Source organism: Triturus cristatus, chromosome 12 (assembly GCF_964204655.1).
Source record: "Triturus cristatus chromosome 12, aTriCri1.1, whole genome shotgun sequence".
Lineage (NCBI taxonomy): Eukaryota > Metazoa > Chordata > Amphibia > Caudata > Salamandridae > Triturus > Triturus cristatus.
In genome coordinates, this window is record NC_140595.1 from 194,670,582 (window position 1) to 194,692,028 (window position 21,447).

The 21,447-nt window shown below is 45.0% G+C and overlaps 1 protein-coding gene across 1 annotated transcript in view; it reads left to right on the forward strand.

The window, feature by feature from the left end:
• The window catches only part of HYDIN (HYDIN axonemal central pair apparatus protein), a 2,467,744-nt gene that overhangs the window by 1,186,200 nt on the left and 1,260,097 nt on the right, over window positions 1-21,447 (forward strand). Inside the window, exons 33-35 of the mRNA XM_085640020.1 lie at window positions 13,879-14,006; window positions 14,210-14,401; window positions 19,794-19,943. Coding sequence (XP_085496146.1) covers window positions 13,879-14,006; window positions 14,210-14,401; window positions 19,794-19,943 — 470 coding nt within the window. The remainder of the gene's footprint in view (window positions 1-13,878; window positions 14,007-14,209; window positions 14,402-19,793; window positions 19,944-21,447) is intronic.

A 21,447-nucleotide genomic window follows, 5' to 3' on the forward strand; every position in this document is an offset into this window, starting at 1 on the left:
CTCACGGTCCCACCCGCCTCCCCATTGTCCACCTGTTTCTACCAAAAAATGCTTTTACTGTTTATCATGAGTGTTTTTTATCATGTTTATGTTTTAATAGTTGGAAATGCTTGATCTGTTGCTATTTCTCCATGCCTTTTTTGGTTATACATTTGTGTATATAGATATATATATTTAGTATACTATTTATACATGTGAAAATGTGTTGGTCTGCCCGTTTGCCTCGGTGGCACGAAAAAAATGGGTGGAACTGACGTCAGCACACCGACGAGGTCCTTTTATGGCTCCGGTGACGTCAGGCGGAGCCGCGAGCGGAGCCGTAGCATTATGACGTCGACGTGGGAGAGCTAGGAAAGAATTTCTGTGGAATGCTGGCATAGGGGGTATTCAGAAGGTGAGGAATCCACAGGCAGATATTGTATTCAACAGAAAAAGCGTTACCGAAGGCAAGTACATTTTCAAATATAAATTCTTTTCACTTTAAAAAATGGACACTGTGCAATATCTGAGTTCTGAAATGTTATCCTATGGAAGGAAGAACAAGTTCTACAAACAGGTACAGCACATCGACTAACAGGACCAATCTCCAGGAGTTAAGGTGAGTGATGGGCAAGGTAACAAGGCAGCACCAACAGTGCAGCCAGCGGCACGAGGGCGGCCGGATGCAGGGTGCAAATCAGCACCGGGAGCCCAACTCGATTCAATGGGGATCGGTCTCTGTAAAAAGAGGCTGCAGGCTCTGGCTAGGAAGCCAGTCAGGCTGAACCAGATAATGGGTTCAGGCATTGCGATGCTTGGTATGTGGGGACACTCTTGGTCCTCTTCTCCAAGGCACAGCGGTGACTGGTGCAGAGGTGTCTTTAGGCATCAGGCTATTCTTACTGTAGTTCAGGGGAGATGAAACCATGATGGACTCTGGCTCTGGAGGGTTGGTAGAACCTTGTTGGCACTGTTGGCCCACTTCAGCTCGGGCCAGAGGCTAATGGTGCAGTGGTTGGTTTGGGTGTCGGATTTTGGTTGCTGGAGTCCTCAGAGTCCCTTCTTTGGAGTTTCTTCTTGAACAGGTCCGCTGTTCATGAGAGGTCTTGAGACTTTTTCAGAGGCAGGTAGTCCTCCCAAGTTTCAGGAGTCACCGCTGCAGGACGAGTCCTTTGGCATGGTTGTCGACGAGGGCTGCAGTCAGGCCAGCGGGGTTGGGGCCAAATCAGGGGCTCTCTATAGTCTTCTTCTGCTTTCCCAGCTCTTCAGTGTCCTCCTTCTTCTAAGGTCCTCAAGGTCCCTTCTGAATTGAGGTATGTTAGGAGAGTGTAGGGTGGAAGCAAATGGGCTACTGTTCCTTTGGGTCACTGTAGGAAAGTGGGTTTCTGTTGCAGTAACCCCCTCACAGACTACTGATGCACTTTTACTTTGTGTGCCCTGGGTCCCTGCCAATCAGGTACACAGGGCCTGTGTTCTTTCACCAAAACTAACCCAATTGGCATCTGTGGCCACAGGTCAGTCCCTGGTAAATGGTACCACAGGTACCCATGGCACTGTGACCAGAGAAGGCCTCTAAGGGCTGCATCACTTATTGTGCCACCCTTAGAGGTCCTGTACCACTACACTCACACACTGCCTTTGCAGGCTGAATGTTTTGGTGCTAAACAAAGTGAAGAGTCGACATGGTGAGGGTACAGGTGCATGAGCCCTGTACCCCTACAGTGTCTAGGTCCATTCTTAGACATTGTAAGTGCAGTGCTGCCGTTAAGAGTGTATGGTGCTGGGAGCTTGTCATTACGAACTCCACAACACCATAATGGCTACACTGAAAACTGGGAAGTTCGGTATCAAACTTCTCAGCACATTAAACCCACACTGATGCCAGTGTGGGATTTATTGTAAAATGCACAGCAGAGGGCATCTTAGAGATGCCCCCTGAAACTCGACCAACTCCTCGTGTCCCAACTGCGTGGCTGCTTAGGCTGCCACCAACAGACTTGTTTCTGGACCCTTGGCTCGAAAGCCTGCTGCTCTGGTGGGGCCTGAAACAATGCACTTCCTGGGACGAGGTTCCAAGCCTCCTCCCCCAGGATGGGCGGGGTTCACGAAGAGGAAACTTCAAAGGCATGCCGCCTTTGTGAGCTTCCCCAGGCCACTTGCTGCTTTCAGCAACTGGTCCCCACTGGTTCTGACCCCCAATTTGGGCGGGAGACCCGGCGGGAAAAAGAAGTGAGGAAGAGAGGTGTGCCCACCTCTACCAACTCCACCCCTCAGGTGGGGGAGGCGAGGTGAAGCACAACTCTCAGTCCACGCCATCTTGAAGATGGGGGACTCAGCCAACTAGGGACAGGCACATGCCCCCCTACCACTGCAGGGTGGCATAGGTGGGGGTGTACACACCCCAGGGAAGGGACCCATTGGTCCCTGCCTTTTTACCTACCTGTAACACCCCTAAATCCAGTATTTAGGGGCACCCCTGAACCTTGCTTCCTCAGATCCAGAAGCGCCAAGAAAGAAGATAAGAAGAAGGACCGAAGAGCCGAAGAGCCGTGCAGCGCTAACATGAGGATGACGACCACTGACCTTGCCCCAGCCCTACCGGCCTCTCTACCCTCGAACCTGCTCCTGCGAAATCCCGGTGTGTTATGCAGCCAGCAACCTCAACAAACCCAGAGGACCTGCCAGCCTTCACTTCAAAAGACTGTATCTCCCGAGAACAGCGGACCTGTTCAACTTGCAATTTCTGGCAGCAGCCGGAGACCGCAAATCCAGCCCACTCTGCACCTGCCGACTCCGGCCCGAGCTCGAGTGGAAAGACACGACGAGGAGGTCTCCCCGGCGATCGTGACCCGAGATCCCAGACCAGCCTCAAGACCCCAGCCGGCGCCTGCAGCCTCAATCCTCTACCGCGATCAAGAGCGGGTAAGACTTTCCAACGCCAAAAGGCACCCCTGCACCCGACGCCCCACAGCCTTGTGTGCCCCAACCAACAGTGCCTAACCAACCCAAGACATCCTAACTTACCCCTCGAAGTGGTGGTTGCACCCAGAAGATCTTTGTCCCCGAGCCTGCAGTGTTTCTTTCGACCGGAGTCTCTCCATAGCAAACAACAGGGCGCCCGACACCAAAACAGCACCCTGCACCCTGCCGCCCCAGTGCCGCTAAGGGTGTATCTCTTGTGCTGACCTGCAACCCCAATTGCCCTGTGCTAAGCCCCAGGAGCTTTGCTCCCACAGTCGTGTGGCCAGCTTGCTGGCAGCCACTAACCAGAGATCCCCTATCCTCCATAGGATAACATTGGGCCTCAACACTCTGCACCCGGCCGCCCTAGTGCTGCTGAGTGTGTAACAAGAGTGCATCACTGATCCTGGGGGACCCCTGAGTCTAACCCCAGAACCTTAACTCCCACAGTCGATAACTTACCTTTGACCCGATAACCTACTTTTTCTCTGTAGGATAACATTGACAATTTTTCTTCCAAAAAGTTTCTAAGTGTGAAGTTTTTGAAATCAAAAATAATCTTTAAAAAATTGCACGAATAACCAAAACGTATTTACTTACTTGTTTGCAGGAAATATGCCAGTGCTGAATCTAGGTATCCAGCACTGAGTAAGAAAAGTAACGTAAAAAGTAACTTACCTGTAATTTTATGAAAAAGCCTATTCATTTCAATGTACTGCATTTGATAAGAGTTGCATACCACTGCTCCCCTGTAAACAAAGTACCATTCCTATTGCATTTTCAAACTGTTCCACAATCAGCAACTTATTACTGTAAAGTATTGAATGCTTGCCTGTGCCAGGCTTGCTTGGTTCTAAAATAAAACAACAGTATATTTTTTATACAAAAACAATTGGTCTAGAGTTAAGTCCCTGAGTGTGTGAATTCATTTGCTGACTGAGTTACTACATCAAGTGCTTAACACTGTCCTCTGATACTGCCTTACTGCTCGACCACGCTACCACTGATAGAGAGTAAGGTTCTATCTAACTTTAACCTCTGCCTACCTCTGGGGTTACCCGGACTCTACACACACTATACCTCACTTTGGTGTAGTATATATAGAGCCAGTTTCCTACAGTCACTATGCCCCCTATATGACCACTTCCTGTGGGAAGTGGGCATAACCCTGTCCCAGGTTTCCTAGGTATTCCATCACAAAGATGGCTACATATGAAAAATTGTCTCACAGTTAGCCCACCTTAGGAGTGGTACTAGCCTGGGGTGGCACTCCTACCCGACAAGCTAATTTTCCCGCATGTCCAGGTGCCAAAGGGGCTCTGGACAGGGGGGGTGGCTTCCTCCCCTGTGAAAGGGGGCAGATTCTCATTCTAAAGGCGACGACTCCTTCGAAACTCGCCAGCACAACAAGGCTAATCAGCAGGTCATCCTGTGGGAGAGGGTGTTACTCTCTTCCTGGACAGGCTTTTGTTCCTGAGCTCTTCAAGAACAAAAGGCTCTCACCCTAGGAGATCAGAAACGTGTCTTGAGTGGCAGGCTGGCAGAAACCAGTCAGCAAGCACACCAGAGGCTGGTAGGTTTTCAGGGTCACCTCTGAGATGCCCTCTGAGTGCATGTTTTGATAAATCCAACACTGGCATCAGTGTGGGTTTATCAAGACAAGATGTTTGGTACCAAACATCCCTATTTTCAGTGAAGTCATCATGTAGCTGAGGAACTTGTTTTCACCAGTGTCCAGTACATGGTTTAAGATGGCTTCCCTGGTCACTTGCACTGGCAGCAATAGGGCTGACCAGCACAGGGACATACCTGCTCATGCAGATATGCCTTCACATATAGTATTAAGCACCCTGCCTTAGCGCTGTCAGGTCTGCTGTAGGGTTAACTTACAAATATCTTATGCAGTTGTAGGGGATATGGCACACAGGGATGTGTGACAGGTCGTCTTTTCACTTTTGTCTGCACCAAAACATAGAGCTTTCAATGGCAGTTGTGCATGTACTCGGCTAGGGATCCCTTGGGTGGTTCAATTCGTGCTGCAGCCCTTAGGGACACTCTTTAGTACCTCAGGCTCGAGGTACCCAGGGTACCATTTACCAGGGACTTACAGAGGGTGCTAAAGGTTTGTCAATTGGGGGAACGATTGTACAGTTTTGGGAAAGATCTCTGGCACCTGGTTAGCAGGAACCCAGTGCACTTTCTTTTTTTTTGTTGAATCAGTGCACATCAAGTTTACGTTTGGCACGTACAGGATCACAAGACTATACATGTCTCTCATCTGGTTACAGAGATCTCGCATTTCCAGCAACATCAATATAGATCAGTTTGTGGTCATGGCGCTGGACTCTCATTGAGCACCTGCCTCCCTCCTCCCCTCAGGTGTGCACACTCAGACCAGCCTCCTCCCAGGTTGATATTAGAGCCTGCGACCACCCCCCCCCTTGTATCATTAAGTTCTAGCCCATAGTATCTGAGCTAGGGACGCCAAATCTTGAAAAGTTTTTGGGGGCAGCCTCTCATTTTAAATGCCCACATGTCCATCTCAGCTTTCCACTCCCGCAGAGTTGGGGCCATCGGCGTTCCCCATTTTTTGACTATGTCTCTCTTAGCCACTGCCATCCCCAGATTACACAGGATGAGGCTTCGCCTGGGCAGGTCTATGTCTGAAGGTATGCCTAACAACGCATACTTGGCGTCTCTCTGTAACTGAAACCCCAATATCTCACTCAGTTCTCTCATTATTTAACCCAGTGCACTTTCAGTCGAAATCATATCATGTACCAGGCAAACAGTGGGGGCAACCATGTCAAAAAGGGGCACATTCCTACATTACTCTTATGAGGATCTAATGCATCTTTATTTACCCCGATCTGGGCAACTGGATGATAAGCTTAAACAGGTTAAAAGGAACACTGAACTCTCTCAAGGGCACGGTGTAGCTTCATTATGAGCTTGCTCTTTCATCAAGTTGGGAAACGTCATCCTCAATCCCATCAAAAAGAGTTGTCTTTATTGTTGCCAATTTTGACAAATAAATTGGAAACCCATTCCTTTCAACATAAATGTTCACCAAGAATCATATTCTGATAGCAAAAGCAGTAGAATCTGTTCTAACACCTTCCTAACCCCACATTCCTTACTTTCTTCAAAATGGGTCTCATATAGAAATGTCTCTCGCGAGTGGCATCACTCCTCTCAGAAGATAGGTTTGTGATGACTTGAAAATTCCAAGAAGAGGTTTGAAAAAGAACTCACAACATCAAGAGAATGCACATCCAGGGACAAATTCAAAAGAAACCACGAGGAGAGTGGCCTTCTGCCAACCAGAATGGCTGCATATTATCAGAGCTCAACATCTGCTGCCACATACTACAATAAATATCCTACCAACTTGCTAGATATAGAAGCTGAACATGCAGTGCCAGAGGGGTTGGATTGTTGTCCCCCAACAACACTCAAGGAACACAAGAGGAAAGAGCTTGGAGTTCAGTGACTGCCTTGATGTCTGCACAAAGTTGACGAGGATCTATGAGGTGAAGGAACGCAGTCGAAGGCCCGGTGAAATCAAGGGCAGCCACAATTCCAGCTCCTTCCCTGAGACCGAGGAACAAGCTGTTAGTATGGTGCTGTCCTTAAGATGCAGGGGGATTCTTTTATTTTGCCCTAAAAAAAATACCACTCCCACACGATGGCCCAAACACGACGAAGCAGGAGACATAAAACACAACAACACAGAGAAAGGGATTTCACTTTACAAAATGAAACACATCAAAGACTCTCTTTTTAGAATAAGGCTTGGGGTTATATTTATGCAATGTTCTCTAACAGTAAGGCTTTCCCAGATACAACTTTCAAATGTATATAGAGATATATAATTATATGCAAGCAATAATAACACACTTGGCAAATCTAGCAGTTAAATGCATGAATAATAATAATAAAATGCAAAAGCAGATAATAATGGACGTCCTACAAGAAATATATATACACTAAATACCTCAAATGATTACTTTGGATGTGCACTCTGACTCACTCACACATCACAAAGAAAACACCTCAAAGGACCACAGCCACTGGAAACTGCACAAACAGCCACGCATCACAATGGCACAAGTCAGAAATAAATCACCTCATCGGTTGTTCACTCGACATCCTTGCCAACTCAAGCTGGAGGAGCCCGTTAACAGCCAGGCATGGACTCTCGACCAGTACTTGGGTTCCGTTCTTTAGTGACGACACATCTGCCCCACAAATGAGCTCCTAAGCTGCCTACCAAGTTACTCCTCCTTTATAGTCTCAAAACACACTAGAAGGTTCAAGAGTTCTTCCTTCCGCGCCAAGGAATCTTACTGGAATTGGCCACTTTCCATGCAAGCAATCCAGGGCAAAAGGAGTTTCCACGTTCCCTCTACATTTACAAGCATTTACAATGCAATGGTCTCGGCATTGGTAAAGTTAGAGCTATTGGCATTGCTCATGACATTATTTTTGTTTATGTTTTTTGTTTTTAAAACATTTAAAGAAACGGCATTGTCTTGAGCAATGCCAATAGCTCTAACTTTAACAATGCCGAGACTGTTGCATTGTAAATGCTTGTTAGCTGATGGTCACTGCTCAATACCTGGGCATGCACCCTTTTTTAGTGGGAAAAACTTAAAACATATCATTCCTGCACTATAATATAAGGTTTAAACGTACTACTGTAACCAACTGGTTTCACCTGCCCCTACTATGTAGGCAAAAAGAGTACTTTGCAGAGGTGTCAACTAATTCATGGGACCTTAACTCCACGAACACCTACTTCACAGCAGGGCTTCGAGCTAACAAAAACAACCCTCGTGTTCGCAGAGGAGGGTGTCACATTACAAACCCTCACAACCAACTCATTGCCTTCTACAACCAGGTAAAAGTAATTTACACATAACTCACAAGGCTGGGGTAAAAATAGTACAATTGCTAAAATATTAAAAAAATTAAAATATAGCAGCGACTTCCTTGTACGGACTTCAAACACCGCTGTCCAGATGACCCCCAGGGATTAGCTTTCTGGCTGCAAATAAACAGAGCAGGTAAGGCGTAGGGCAAACATCCGGGCCTGTGGCGGGAGCAGGGCGCAGCCGCCCATTCCCAGCCAATTAACCACTTATGGGAGCAGCTGTGAAGGCACCCCCGGGGAGCCGCCGGCACCAGACCCCAGCCGGCCGCAGATAGCGCTGCAGGGCGCCTAGGCGGAGACTGGCACCGATGGTGCACTCTCCAGCATGCCTCGCCCTGGGGGCGATAATGTGCCCCCCTAGGGAAGCCCTCTCCCAGCCCCTTAAAGTGTACTTAGCCCTCAGAGGGGGAGTCCTGAAAACTAAACCAGGGCCCAAAAACCTTTTAAGAGCCATGCGCCTCGAAGGAACCACGTCCTCGCTGCATGTAGCGCTTTAGGGCCATTAATTTAAGCCGAAACTAGGGAACCGAGAGAACTACCTTACAAAACAGAACGTTTTAAACTACATGATCTAGACGTCAGACAACCATTTATTTATTTCAAATCCCATCTGTGCAGCCAGCCACACATTAAATTATGACGTCAGCATCGTACGATAGGCTATTGGTATTGCTCATTATTTTTTAATGATTTTTGTATCCCTAAATAAATGGCATTGTCATTTCTATTGGCATTAGCTTTTTTTTTGCATATGTGATACCTATTGCATTAGTACAAGTAGACGATTTTTTTTTAGAAATGTTTTTTTAGAAAGCTGTTCAAAACTGGGCAGTGATGCTAAATGTGACAGGACAGACTTCAGAAATACTGCCTAGAATCAAATATTTTATATTGGTGACCTGTGAAGAGCTTTGCCCAAACTTAAGGACGACTCAAAGTGCTTAGCAAGTTCGGATGATGTGAGGATGGCAGGAGCCCTCTCCCAACTCTTCGAAATATCGTTTAGACTTGCTATCTGGAGCTATCTGGTTAGCTGCGTCTTCAGGTGGCTGCCTAGAGCCAAGTCCAAGCGAGTTTTCGCATCGGGAGTCTGCTAGACGGAGGGAGTCAGGAAGTGAGAGGAGGGGAGATGAGGTGAATGCCAAGCTCTGCGTGTACTGAAACAAGGGGGAACGCATAAGATGCGTCCCAGCGAACAGAACAAAACTGCTCAGAATATACATGCAAAGAATATGAATTCTAACCCGATTCAGGCTGGAGGCTTGCTGGTACCTAGTGGCCGGCAGCTGCGAACACCTCGTCCGATGCACGAACGGAAATTCAAAGGCATCATTTGGTGAGACACCAAAATATTCCGCTCAAGGTTTCACAAGCACGATTAGAGAACATGGCAGTGGTTTTCAAGACGAGGTTTTCATGCACTATTCAGGAATCTTGAAATCCTTTTAGTGTAATCTAAAACGTATAAATACTAGACGTGAGCTCTCCAGAGTCTGCGACGGATTGTACGCAAGGCAATCAGCTGAGCGTTCCTCGCGCTGACAGGAGAGCCCCGCGCGCCAGCAAGCACCAACCCCCGACTTAGCCTCTGGGTCTTAAAACCACAAGTTTCTACGCTGTTCACTTTGCAGAGGAGGAACAAACACTTCTGTTTCAGACACGTCACTTGCAAATAGACGTGTAGGCGAATCACGAAGCAAAGCGGGCAGCAACTGGGCAAAGCAGGCCGCACGCCAGGCAGCAACTGGGAGCCAGCCTGTTCTTACGTGCATAAACACGGAGCCACAATCGTGCACACGTCACCAAGCCCACCAAAAACTTTCACACAGCTGCTGAGGAGGCATGCACACAGCAAATGTAACATCCTGCTAAAAACGCGGACGCAGGCAGCAACTGGGCAAACCAGGCAGCACGCAAGGCAGCAAGTGGGAGGCAGCATGGTCTACGTGCACAAACACGGAGCCACAATCGTGCACACACCAAGCCCCCCAAAACAAGTGGGAGGCAGCATGGTCTACGTGCACAAACACGGAGCCACAATGGTGCACACACCAAGCCCCCCCCCAAAAAAATCACATAGGAAAGGAGACATCCTGCTAACAAACACACCACTGCCTTTCTCCGAGGCAGAGCAGAAATGCCTTGGAGAAATGCAGTGGCGGTTTCGAATTCGGGGGCGTGTTTTCCTTTACTCTCCTCTTGCCATTGGCTGGAGGAGATAATTAGACTTCTTGAAAAAAACACGCCCCCGAGTCCGAAAAGGACGGGGCCTAATCGGAATGACTGACCTCTTCTCCAATGGCTGGCCAGCATTCAAGAGGCCAGCCAATGGAGAACAGGGGAGAAGAGGGGCGGGTTCAAGCCCCTCTTCTCCAAGTCATTAAATCTCGGATCGAGACTGCGCAAGCGCAGCCTTCGAGCCGAGACCTAAAAATGATGGTATTCAAAGGTCATTATGTGGTGTCAAACCATAAGAGTGCCTCTAGCACTACAGGGGTACTCCACTGTAAGGTCCAGAGTACAAACGTGTGTTATGTGATGTATAGCGGTGGTGGCTGCAAGGAAGACCCAAAATGGATGGGTGTGGAGAACAAAGCCTTGGCGTAGCAAGGGAGGTAGTCTGCTCTCCCTTCTCTCCAAGACTACGGCAAGAGATACATGCATCTATACTCTCAGATTCCTTGTCTTCTGTAGTCTGGGGGTTGAGTGGGAAAAACAATTTTGTTTGCTGTGAGAGGGCTGGGTAAGCAGGATGCTGTATGTTGTTAAACTTCTCAACAACTTATGCGATAGCCGACAATGGTGCTTATCAATGAGAAAAGACACTGATGTGAACACAAACTTAATGTAAATAATTAACTACTCCTACGTTGATGTGCTCTCAGGGAAGAGAAAACAAAACTGTCATAATGTTTGCAGATCTGGATGCTATTAAAAAGATGCGCTCATGCCTGCATACCATGTGGGCCGAGGGTATACTGTTGGCACCAGTTCACAATAGATCTGCCACAGAGGGATATATGAGTTGCAGTAAATGCCCCAGAAGTAAAAAGTGTTAAAGGAAAACTCATCCAACAACTCTATATGAACAAAGAGTCAAGGCCATTTGTGGGGGAATACAGAGTAAATTACCATTTGACCATGAAAAACAGTCTAAAAACATCTTCTTATATTATAGCACATAAAAGAGAAGGCTGCACGTATTGAGACATATCCTAAAGGAAACGAAAAGCAACCTTCATTTTACGGGAATAAATCCTCATCATCGAGTGGATCAACTGAAAGAATGATTTGTTAAGCAACATACCAAGTTGGATATGGAAGAATGCTGTAAACCTGAAATAGAAGATGATGCTGTTGCAAGAGGAGAGACCACTTGGCATATAGAGAAGAAACTCTTTGAGATGAAGGGGAAATATACGAATCTCGAGGCTCCCTCCAGTTGAAATAATATCCTAATTCTGGACCTACTTCATTCCACGACAATAGGAATAACAGATCTTTTTTTTGCAATCATACGGTGATCTGCAGTAATGCTCACACTTCTATGAACTGTTTGTGGTTGAAAGAGCGCATACTAGCTCTGAAGCCACCGCAGTTCACTACCTCATGACTGGTCATAGCCAAACCGTTAAACTACAGAGATCGGGATACGGCGCTCCTGCTGGCTAGGGAAATGGGACTACACCAGTACCAGGCAGAATGACGATATTGCCATGTTACAGAAGAAAAATATTGAAGCAGCATTCATGAGTAAATGGGGAACAACCAAATTCCCTTGCCTCATATAGTCCATACTCCACCTGTGTCACATTGTATTGACTACTAAGCAAAAGTTGTACATTCAGACCCAAATGGCTGATTCTTGATTGTCACAGGCAATTTATTTTTGATATACTGACAACTCTAGTGAATCGTTATGGCCACGCCCCTGACACTTGCAGTATGCCGTAAGCCACCACAATATAACCTTTTAAAAAGTAGTAATTTTAACTTGGTTCTTGGTACATAACTTGAAAGGTCCTTCTTGGTCTGCAGACCACCCAGTGAATGTGAACAAGCGCTATGTAGTGTTATGGAAATGCTGGGAGTAGTGGATGCCTGGCGTATGAGATATATGCGAAAATAATGTTTTTCTTACTATTTGTTGGTACACCACTCTATATCCAGACTAGACTACTGCCTGGTCTCTTCGAGACTGGGAGCAGGCATTACAGACATCATATACAATCTTGTTTAATTATATCCCAATACTGTTGGAATTGAAGACCCCTCTTCAGTGCTCACCTCAATGATTCTGAAGTTTTCCTACTGATTTGTCAATTGGAAACGGTTTTATAAATGAAATACGGGCTCCTGTTAAACTATTTGATATCGGTGGCCAAGATAGCAGCCATTTTGGAGGCATTTAAAGTGCAATATGTGCAGTAAGCATTTCAAAGCCAGCAAGGGGTCCTTAGTGCTATTCACACTCAGTTGCAAGAGTAGAGACCCAAATAGCTGACCTGGAGGAATGATATGCCAAGTCAAGAGAGAAAACAGCTTACTTGAATTTGAAGCTGCTATCATATAGAGAATTTATGGACAGAGAAATGGCCTTCCTTATCCATACATGCTTGGGCTAGATGTTACAACAAAGGCAAGAGGCCTGGGAACGTCCTCACATGGCTACGTAAGGGGATTGGGGTGCAAAATATGGTCACTGAGATTGACGATTATCAAGACCAGAAGAAAATGATACTGCAGGCATATTTGAGGAACTCACTATTACAGACAGCTGTGTTCCTCAATCCTCAGTGTGAATGACACGCCGGTATGCAAATAACTGGAGGAAATTACAGTAGCTGGGCTCGAAAATTCCTCTCCGAATCCATACTTCTGTCACCCATAGATGATTTGGCTGGAAGAAAGGTCCCAGGTGCGAATTGCCTCACATCCAAATTTATAAAGAGTTTAAAGATCTGTTAACACCACACCTACTTGGGGTGTATAGGAAAGCAAACACAAGGAGATGATGGACGGAGCGCTGAAACTTTTCAGACACTCAGCCCCCATCACAGATCTGGGTAGAATCCATCATCGATCTTTAGCTCACTTTGTCACCCCAGTTCAGACCCGGTCATATGCAGATCAGTCTTGACCCTGCGCCTCATGGGAACAGTCCAGCCGAAACTGCCAGGCCAGGTCCTCCCTGGACCAGAAACAAGTATACTGGGACCGGTTTCGGGGTAACACCCCTCATCAGCCAGGTTTAGCTTGAAAATACATTGACAATCCACATCTTGTTGGCTTTGCCTTGACTTGTATGTTGACTTCACAGCAAAAGCGGAGCCATCTGCACACAGCCTTCGTGTCAAGCAGTATAGAGGTATTATATAGATAATGTGTTAGATTCGCAGCTATCATTGCTGAGGCATTCCTGGGGAAGCACATCTGGCGTTCATCCAGTAAAGTCTCTGGAGCTCCACTTTTAAGCTTAACAATCTAATTGGGAGAATCATCTCCCTTTCTTCTTGCAAAGTACTAAACCCCGCGGTAGAATTTTCAGTTTCCACAGAAGGACGTTTGTCTTTCAAATGAGATATACACAAGCATTGGCTATCTCCATAGGACTGGAACATGTATGCCATTTGAAAAGTTTGTTTCTCACAAAGAGTCAAAACATTGTTTTGTCAGTTGTTATGTTGAATTGGTATGTACCTTTGCATCATTGATCTGCAACATCTTAATTAAGCAATTAATAATAGAAGGCATTTTTAAATGCTGAACAGAAGACATTAGAAGTTGACAGTCACTCAAGTGAAAAAAGATGAGAAATTACCAAAAAGCATGGCGGAAATCAGTATAAATTTTACTGTCTTTAGTTCCTCTGTCTTTCCCAGTTGTACTTCCTTGTTGTATGTGAACATATTCTCGTTCCTCTTTGTAGGTTTGCTCATTGAAGCATTCTGACAAAGACTTGCAGTTCTAATGTAAACCGATTTTCTCACTCTAATCCCCAGGTTTCTGCACAGAGCTTGACCGTGTGAAAAATCTGCCCTACTGTGAAACAGAAACATTTCAAATCGGCTTTGATCCTCGTGGTGCCAACCTTCCTCTTGGGGATGTGCAAGTCCTGCTGCCCATCAAGGTATGATGCAAACGGCAATGAATGAAGCTCCCTCAGTGTTTCCATCATGGCATTCAATGGAGCAAAGTTCATTGTATACAGGCATTTGGTAAAACAGAATACCTCTTCACTCTTTTTGTGAAACTATATACAAAATTAATTCTTCTTTCACTCCTTGATGCTGAATTGTGACAGCTGAGCTCTTTTTCTTGTGTTTTCCTAAGGTGGTTGGAGGGCCTGTCTTTCATGTCAGGCTGAAGGCCAGCGTCACCATGCCCACGCTCTCGATCTCATGCGAGAAGCTTGAATTCAGTGATGTGCAGTGTGGTCAGTGCCAAGTGAAATACATCCAGCTCCACAACCAGTGGCCAGTTGTCTGTGAATGGTCTGTCAGTAGCCAAGAGCAGCCAAAGCAAGTAAGAGAAAAAACTTTAAAATTCAGTGTCGCAGTTTTCCTGGGCGCAAGCCGCTGTGTCCAGGAAGAGAAGTTGCAAACTGCATTTAGGACATTATTAATAAGTGGCTTGTCTGCAGTGCCCCACTCTATCTCCCTTTTTCTATCTCGCTCTTTCTCAAAGCAGTCCACTCGGACAATGTACCCCTCGTTCGCTCTGTAGTAAATTGCTATCCTTAATCCTATGATTTCTTTCTGTTCATCACCCCCCAGTGCCTGTCAACATACAGTTTGTTGCCTACGCAGGTATTCCATTCTCAACTTGGCATCATTGCCTTTGTAGGGACAAAAGTGACCACTGAGACTGTTCAGCTTCCAGAATCACAGCCACACTCTGTTCAGGAGGGACAATGGAAGTACCTGGCAGAATAGAGAAGGCATCGAGTGGCGCCCACTGAATGCAATATTGGTTCTAAGCCAAATACAAAAACAAGCCACACATTAATGGCCAGCCCCACTGGAATTGCCAGTGCCGCGACACATAGGGAATGACAGATGGTAACTGTAAATCGCAGGGATGTCTCCCATTGAGCGGCTCTTATTGACATCAAATACATATCGTGAGCGACGCTAGTGTTGTCTGTGATGTCACTCAGAAACCAGAGGTGAAAAACATTAACTTTATCCACAGTTAACTATTTACAGCTCGTGTTGTATAGTACTATCATTCCCTTTTAGTAGAAATAAATTAGTGCAATGTATATAAATAGACAGTAATCAATGTGGTGGAGAGGGCCGGATCACCTAAATTGAAGAGGTGCCCACAATGAGTAGAGCAGGTTACTAACAGTGAGCCATGGACAATATCCGGCTGTTGCCTTTTGTGTTAACAGGCACTACACACAGTACAACCGCGGGGGGTCAAATTTCCAGGGTCTGCCTCTGCTGCCCCCCGATAGCAGGCCTCACAGATGGACCTCTCTAGGCATTCTGCAGGGCCCCCAAGGATTATCTGAGGCCCCAGCCTAGTCAGAATAGTGCCAGCGTAGCTCTCCGAGGGTTCCAGTTCCAGCCCCAGGCAGTGCAGTGCAGCGCATTCAAGGGCCATTGTCCCAGTACATGAGAGTTCCACAGGCCCCCCTTCCTCATCCAGACCCCAGATCACATGACTCCATCAATGGGCCTCTGCCCTGCGATATTTTCCCGACACAGTCATCACCATGAACCCAACGTGTACTAGGAACTCCTCCCCTGTTCAGGTCTTAGCAGTGCACGGCTGGGCTCCTCCAGTGCAGGGAGGTCAGCCCAGGGCCCTGCCAGTCTCCCCGAACTGCAGCTTTACCTGCTGCTGGATCTCAGATTTTTGTCAGCTGGCGGCTCATCTCCTCCCTGTGAGCCCAGGCCGTTGAGCCAGCACTGCCTGTGCTCCGGCGGCACAGCGCCTTGTGGTCCACTTTCTTACTGTGGCAGCTGTGAAAGCCCTCGATCAGCCAATATTTTAAAATAAATTCCCAGGACATTTTGCAGCACAGGGCTGGTGCAGACAGAATGTTCTTGTTTGCGTACCACCGTGCAATAAAGATGAACAGTTTCTGCAACAATATCACCTGGGCAGACTCCAACTTGATGGGACTGTCCCTGCAAAAATGGGACAGTTGGCAATCCTGTGATCTCGGGTGGTGGCACTTTTCAGTCCAGAGGCACCGCAGGAAGACTTCCCCACACAGCATGGGGGGATTCTGGGCCGTACCTCTCGTTTAAAACAGGATACTTAGAGAGCCCAGGACGGAGCACGTCTGATGCGGCTGCCATCTTGGCCACGCCCCACTATTACAAGTAACTTTTTTCTTTTTACACCCTGTTATTGCACTCTCACTCAGACTCATTTAAAGTTGCATGCAAAATCATGCTGAAAGACAAAAACGAAGCTGCCATTATGAGCAACAGCACTGCCGTAATTGCCGAGGAGCCTTCAAGAGAGAAGAAACATACCTTGAAGCCTAGAAAGAAAATCTGCAAATAAAGGTGACATAAAGAAAAGAGCGTGTAGACATTCCAACTCCTTCACTGATAGACCTCCCTTCCTAACACTCGCCCAAGAACTATTGTGGCACAATTTCGTGTCCTACAAAAAGTTTCCCCAGCTCTGAGGAAGACCTTCCATCAAACAGTTCCTGATCCCAATATGAAGGTCGAAACGCGTCAGCACATACATTTTGCTGAGGCCAAGAGTAACCACCTTTAACAATTATGTTAAAGAACGGAAAGTCTAAGTGTAATTAAGACAGCCTAGACTAGAATTACCATACCTTCACTCTGACCTTTCTAGGACCATATACTAAAGCAGTATCGATGAGATAAAGTAGACCTGTCCCGATACACAGACGAGTAAAGTAGGGCATAGAAGATCTATTATATGGAATGTCTGGCTTAGTCCATAGGACAATTAGAACATTCAATATCCGCTGAGTCTATGACATATATGTAATGTCTAGTGAGTTTCCTTTTTAGAATGTATTAATCCAGTGGTTCGTGTGCTGTTTCTTGATTGTATCAGATTAATTTCTAGATTTACATTCTAGTTTTGCTTCTAAGAATGTACTAAGTGTTTTTGTCTTTCATGTAAACATGTCACTGTGTTATTTTACTGTTCCTTTTAATGACACAATACTTGAAATAGCCAATTTATACAGAATATGAGTAAAGATTTGGTACAAGTCATTCGAGTTGTATAGTATAAATTTAAGAAAACCGTAAAAACGTAATGCAAGATGGTATAAGAATCACATAAGTAATTCAGGTTCATTAATTGAACACACACGTAGATGACGTTAGGGGATTTCCGCTGGTGAAAATACTTATTGATCTATGGTCTGAGAGGCACCCTTTATGTTATAAAGACCCTATAGCAGCATTGATGACACCACTGCGTATTACCTACTGGTCCATCATTTCAAGCACAAATATGAGGAATTATGCATGTTTTCTCAGTGTTTTTTAGTGATAAAAATAGTGTGTGCTCTATTACCACAATTTATATGTGATTTTACCTTTACACTCAAATAGGGCATGTGCAGGAAAAATACCCTGTATTCGGGTCAGTGTACAGTTTGTTTGTTCTAAAAATTAACAACAAATATGTTTATTGCACCTATAATTTTTGCATCTCATATTTCTACACCTTGTCAGAGGACAAGATGTTTCTCCATACTTATTTTGACTTCAGTTTCTGGCACTGAACTTGGTTTTACACTTTCTTGCTTTAACTTTATTTGTGGTTAATTATTATTTCAGTGATAGACTTACTCGAATCAGAATAAGGTGTAAAGTGTGATGTACATGTTTTATTTTTTTTGTCTGATCTATTTATTGTCATTTTGTTTTTTCTACTACAAAGAAATTCAAAATAGCAGTGATTACCGCCAGTGATGTACATGTTTTAATGTAAAAGTTTTGGATCCTAGTCATTCCTTTGTGTTACCAGTCATCAGGATATTAGGCATTATTTCTAAAAATAAAAATGTTCCGCAGTCCATTTCAATTGTATCTTTCTATCCGATTTTGTCTTAAGTGCTGTTTCTCGGACCCTAAATTTATCTCATGTCATCTGGTTACAAAATAAAACATGCACCAACGGGGAATGACCCACTCCATGCAGAGATATTATTCATTAGGCGGAAACTTTTAAATCCAATTTTAGCATGTTTTGCGTTTTACTTTATAAATTCAGTACTGCAGTTACCCGAATGCAGTGACAGGCCTGGGCAAACTACTCTGATCTGATGTGGAGCAACCTCCCATAACTGCTCATTATAACAAAAATGCTTCAGATTAACATAAACAAAATGAAAGTGGCACTTGCCTTCAGTAAATAAGAAAATCCTAGGTGACACTAGACAGAATCCTGTGGATATAATAACCTCCTTTCCTACAAAAACATGAGAGTCCTGTGTAATGCGTGCAGTAGTCTTATAATGAAAACCCTAAATGAGATTTAAAAGAGAATTAAAACAAATCGATCCCTCTCCTATCCGAGTCCTTGCACCCTGGGGGTGCTCCAAGGCTCCTCACTTTCACCCACACTTTTTAACCTATTCATTAAACCTCTTATTCAAATCCTCAAAGCATCTAACATTGAATATCACATGTATGCAGACGACACTTAGTTATACATGAATATCTCTTTGCCCGACGATATCAAGACACTCAATGGAACCCTGCACAAAACCCTTAACTGGTTAACCTTCAACCATTTCAAACTGAATGCCCTAAAAACTGAATTCCTCCTTATTACCCCACCCAAGCAAGTCCCCATCCTTGAGGAATATATGAAAAATCCTTCTTTCTCAACTGCACGCCACATATCATAGACAATACGAAATCCCAGGGAATAGTGTTGGATAAGAACCTGAACATACAGGATCACATCAGCGCATCTACCAAAGGAGCGAACTTCCACTGAGCATCCTAAGAAAGCTTAAACCTTTCCATTCCCCTGCTGACTTCAAATCCGCAGTGCAAGCATTAGTCATTTCACGGCTGGAATATAGCCGTGCTACACACTGCGTTCTTCCGAGGTACAGACTGGCCCCCCTCAGAGGTTCACTGAATGCAGCCGCCAGGTTCATCACAGGTTCCAAGCAGAGCAATCACATCTCCCCTGACTTGAAATCTTTAAATTGGTTACCTTTCGAAGCAAGGATACAACTAAAATTTGCCTGCATGACCCACAAAGCCCTTCACTTCAACACTCCTCCTTACCTTGCAAAAAAACTTGAGCTGTCGGGTGGTGCCCGTTCTTCCAGGAGCTCCAGTACCTCGTTACTTAAACCAAAAAAATGTAAACTCACAATCTTTCCTTCTCAGGAATCGGCCCTAGAATCTGGAACTCCCTTCCTACGGAAGCAAGACTGATTCCATCAACAGTGTCCTTCAAAAAGGAAGTGAAAGCATTACTAATGAGTACTTTCCTGATCTGAAGCTTAGCGGGGTCCTGAGTTACATCAACCAAATACTGATGGCTCCATCCTAGCCCATTGATCGGCTACTCCTCATCTACTGTCACGACAACTCTTTTTGCTGTATTATACTTTCATATTCTTTTGCCCATTATTATGTTGTCACGTACCTACTGTTAATTTTTTCTATTGCTGATTTTCTGCCACAATTGCCTTCGTTTATGTGTGTCGCATCTCTCTGTAAAGCGCTTTGATACCCTCTAGGGTCATGTTCGCGCTATACAAAACTTTTAAAATAAATTTGTCACATTTTTGTATAGTTTCATTGCTACAGTATTCCTTCTAAAACGCTCACCGATCTGATGTATCTCGTAGATTTTAGTATATCCGCAAAAGATTTGCAGTTATAAGTGTGCCATTTAACATAACCCTTATTTTCTAAACTCAAATCCCCAGGTTGACAAGCACATGCCCATGCACCTCCGCCGTAAGGTACGCCAGGAGCTGAAGCCACCGCCTCAAATATTCGAGATGCTGCCACCCTTTGGCACGCTGGTATCCGGTCAGAAGGTCAACGTGCAGGTGAAGTTCATGCCACTGGAGGAGGTGAGACCCTTTGTGTGAATCCGTTGTTTGATTAGTGAGAGACTTTATTTTTCTGGTGCTTTACACATAGAAAGAACATAGGGTGCTTAATGGCCTAAAATGGAAAAGAGCTTGTGTGCAAACTGCTCTTAAGCATGTTTTAACATCTCCATTTCTGCTGTTCCATATTAAAGAAAAAGTCAGTATTTTTTTTCATGTGCACTGTGTAATTACATATATTAGTGCTAGTTTTAATGTGAGACTGCCCAATGCAATGTGTTTTTCTGCAATCCACTTTAGCACTAATGCTAAAATAGCTTGTGGATGTGTCAATTCATGCAGGCTGCAAGTAAAAAAAATACGCAGTGCCAAAAATTACATTTATGTATGTATTTGGATTGCAAAATGTGATGCTAAGAAATGCGCACATGTCAATTTGCAAGGTGTATCTTTCCAAGATATGGCCCTGGGTGGTGTTGCCCAGTGGCGGCTGGTGACATTTGAAAGTGGTGAGACGTAAGCGTTGGGCATGATTTTTATATAGCAAGCGATATGAAGAAGTTCTATGGACAAACTTTGGATCCAGGTGCCTAGGACCAGAGATTGTTGTAGATAAAACAGTACAATCAAGGAACATGGTAATTCGTGGGTTCAATCGGGTTCCATGACAGCCATTGCAAAGCTGGAAGTGTACTGATAGGCCACACAACAGTCTGTCGAGAAGTGAATTCAAGGTGAAGAATAAATAAATATGTTTTTTACTGAGGTTTGCGACTCGGCAAAATAATGGTACCAAGCGATGGCTGTAGTAAATTTAACCCTCCTTCATCCCTGTCTACACACAGAAGCAACTAGAGCAACACCCAGCCCTTGTTGGACAGCACAGTCAGTTGGGACAGTAGTTCTTATAACAGATTTCGTTATTCAATTATGTCAGTGTAGCTTCACAATCCTGGGCATGGTTAGTTTCCCTTCCTTATCTCCTCTCCCTGGTCTCTGCCCCCTCTCCTAGCAGCATTTACTCATTAGGTAAAATAGAACAATCATAATAAAGCTTATATACAAGACCATTTTATCGAACTGAAAAACATTACACCAGGAGATCTGTTCTTGCAGTCAGTAAGTCAGAATAACTTTATTCGGTCTAGCTAGACTAAAAAGTTGCACAAGTTGACCCCAATTTTACAATTTAAGACTTTGAAAAAGCAAAATGTAATAACCCTTGCAACCACCTTACCTGCATTATTAATGTAGGGTAGAAGGTGTTCTGAGTAGTGCCTAGAAAAGTCTTTGTGTGAAAATCTCACCCACAGTTGGCAGGAGAAGTTATGAGACTCTTGTAGTTCACATATGCTTAATGTACTTGATACAGACAGTCCTTACTGAACCTTGATTCTTCATGAGTTTCTTTCTGATATTCTCAAAAGGGTAGAGTATCTGTGCATACATGATGAATCGCGGAACATATTTTTAGGTCGAAGCCTGCCAGAGGTTTGCTAACGACTTCTTGCGACCATTCAATGGA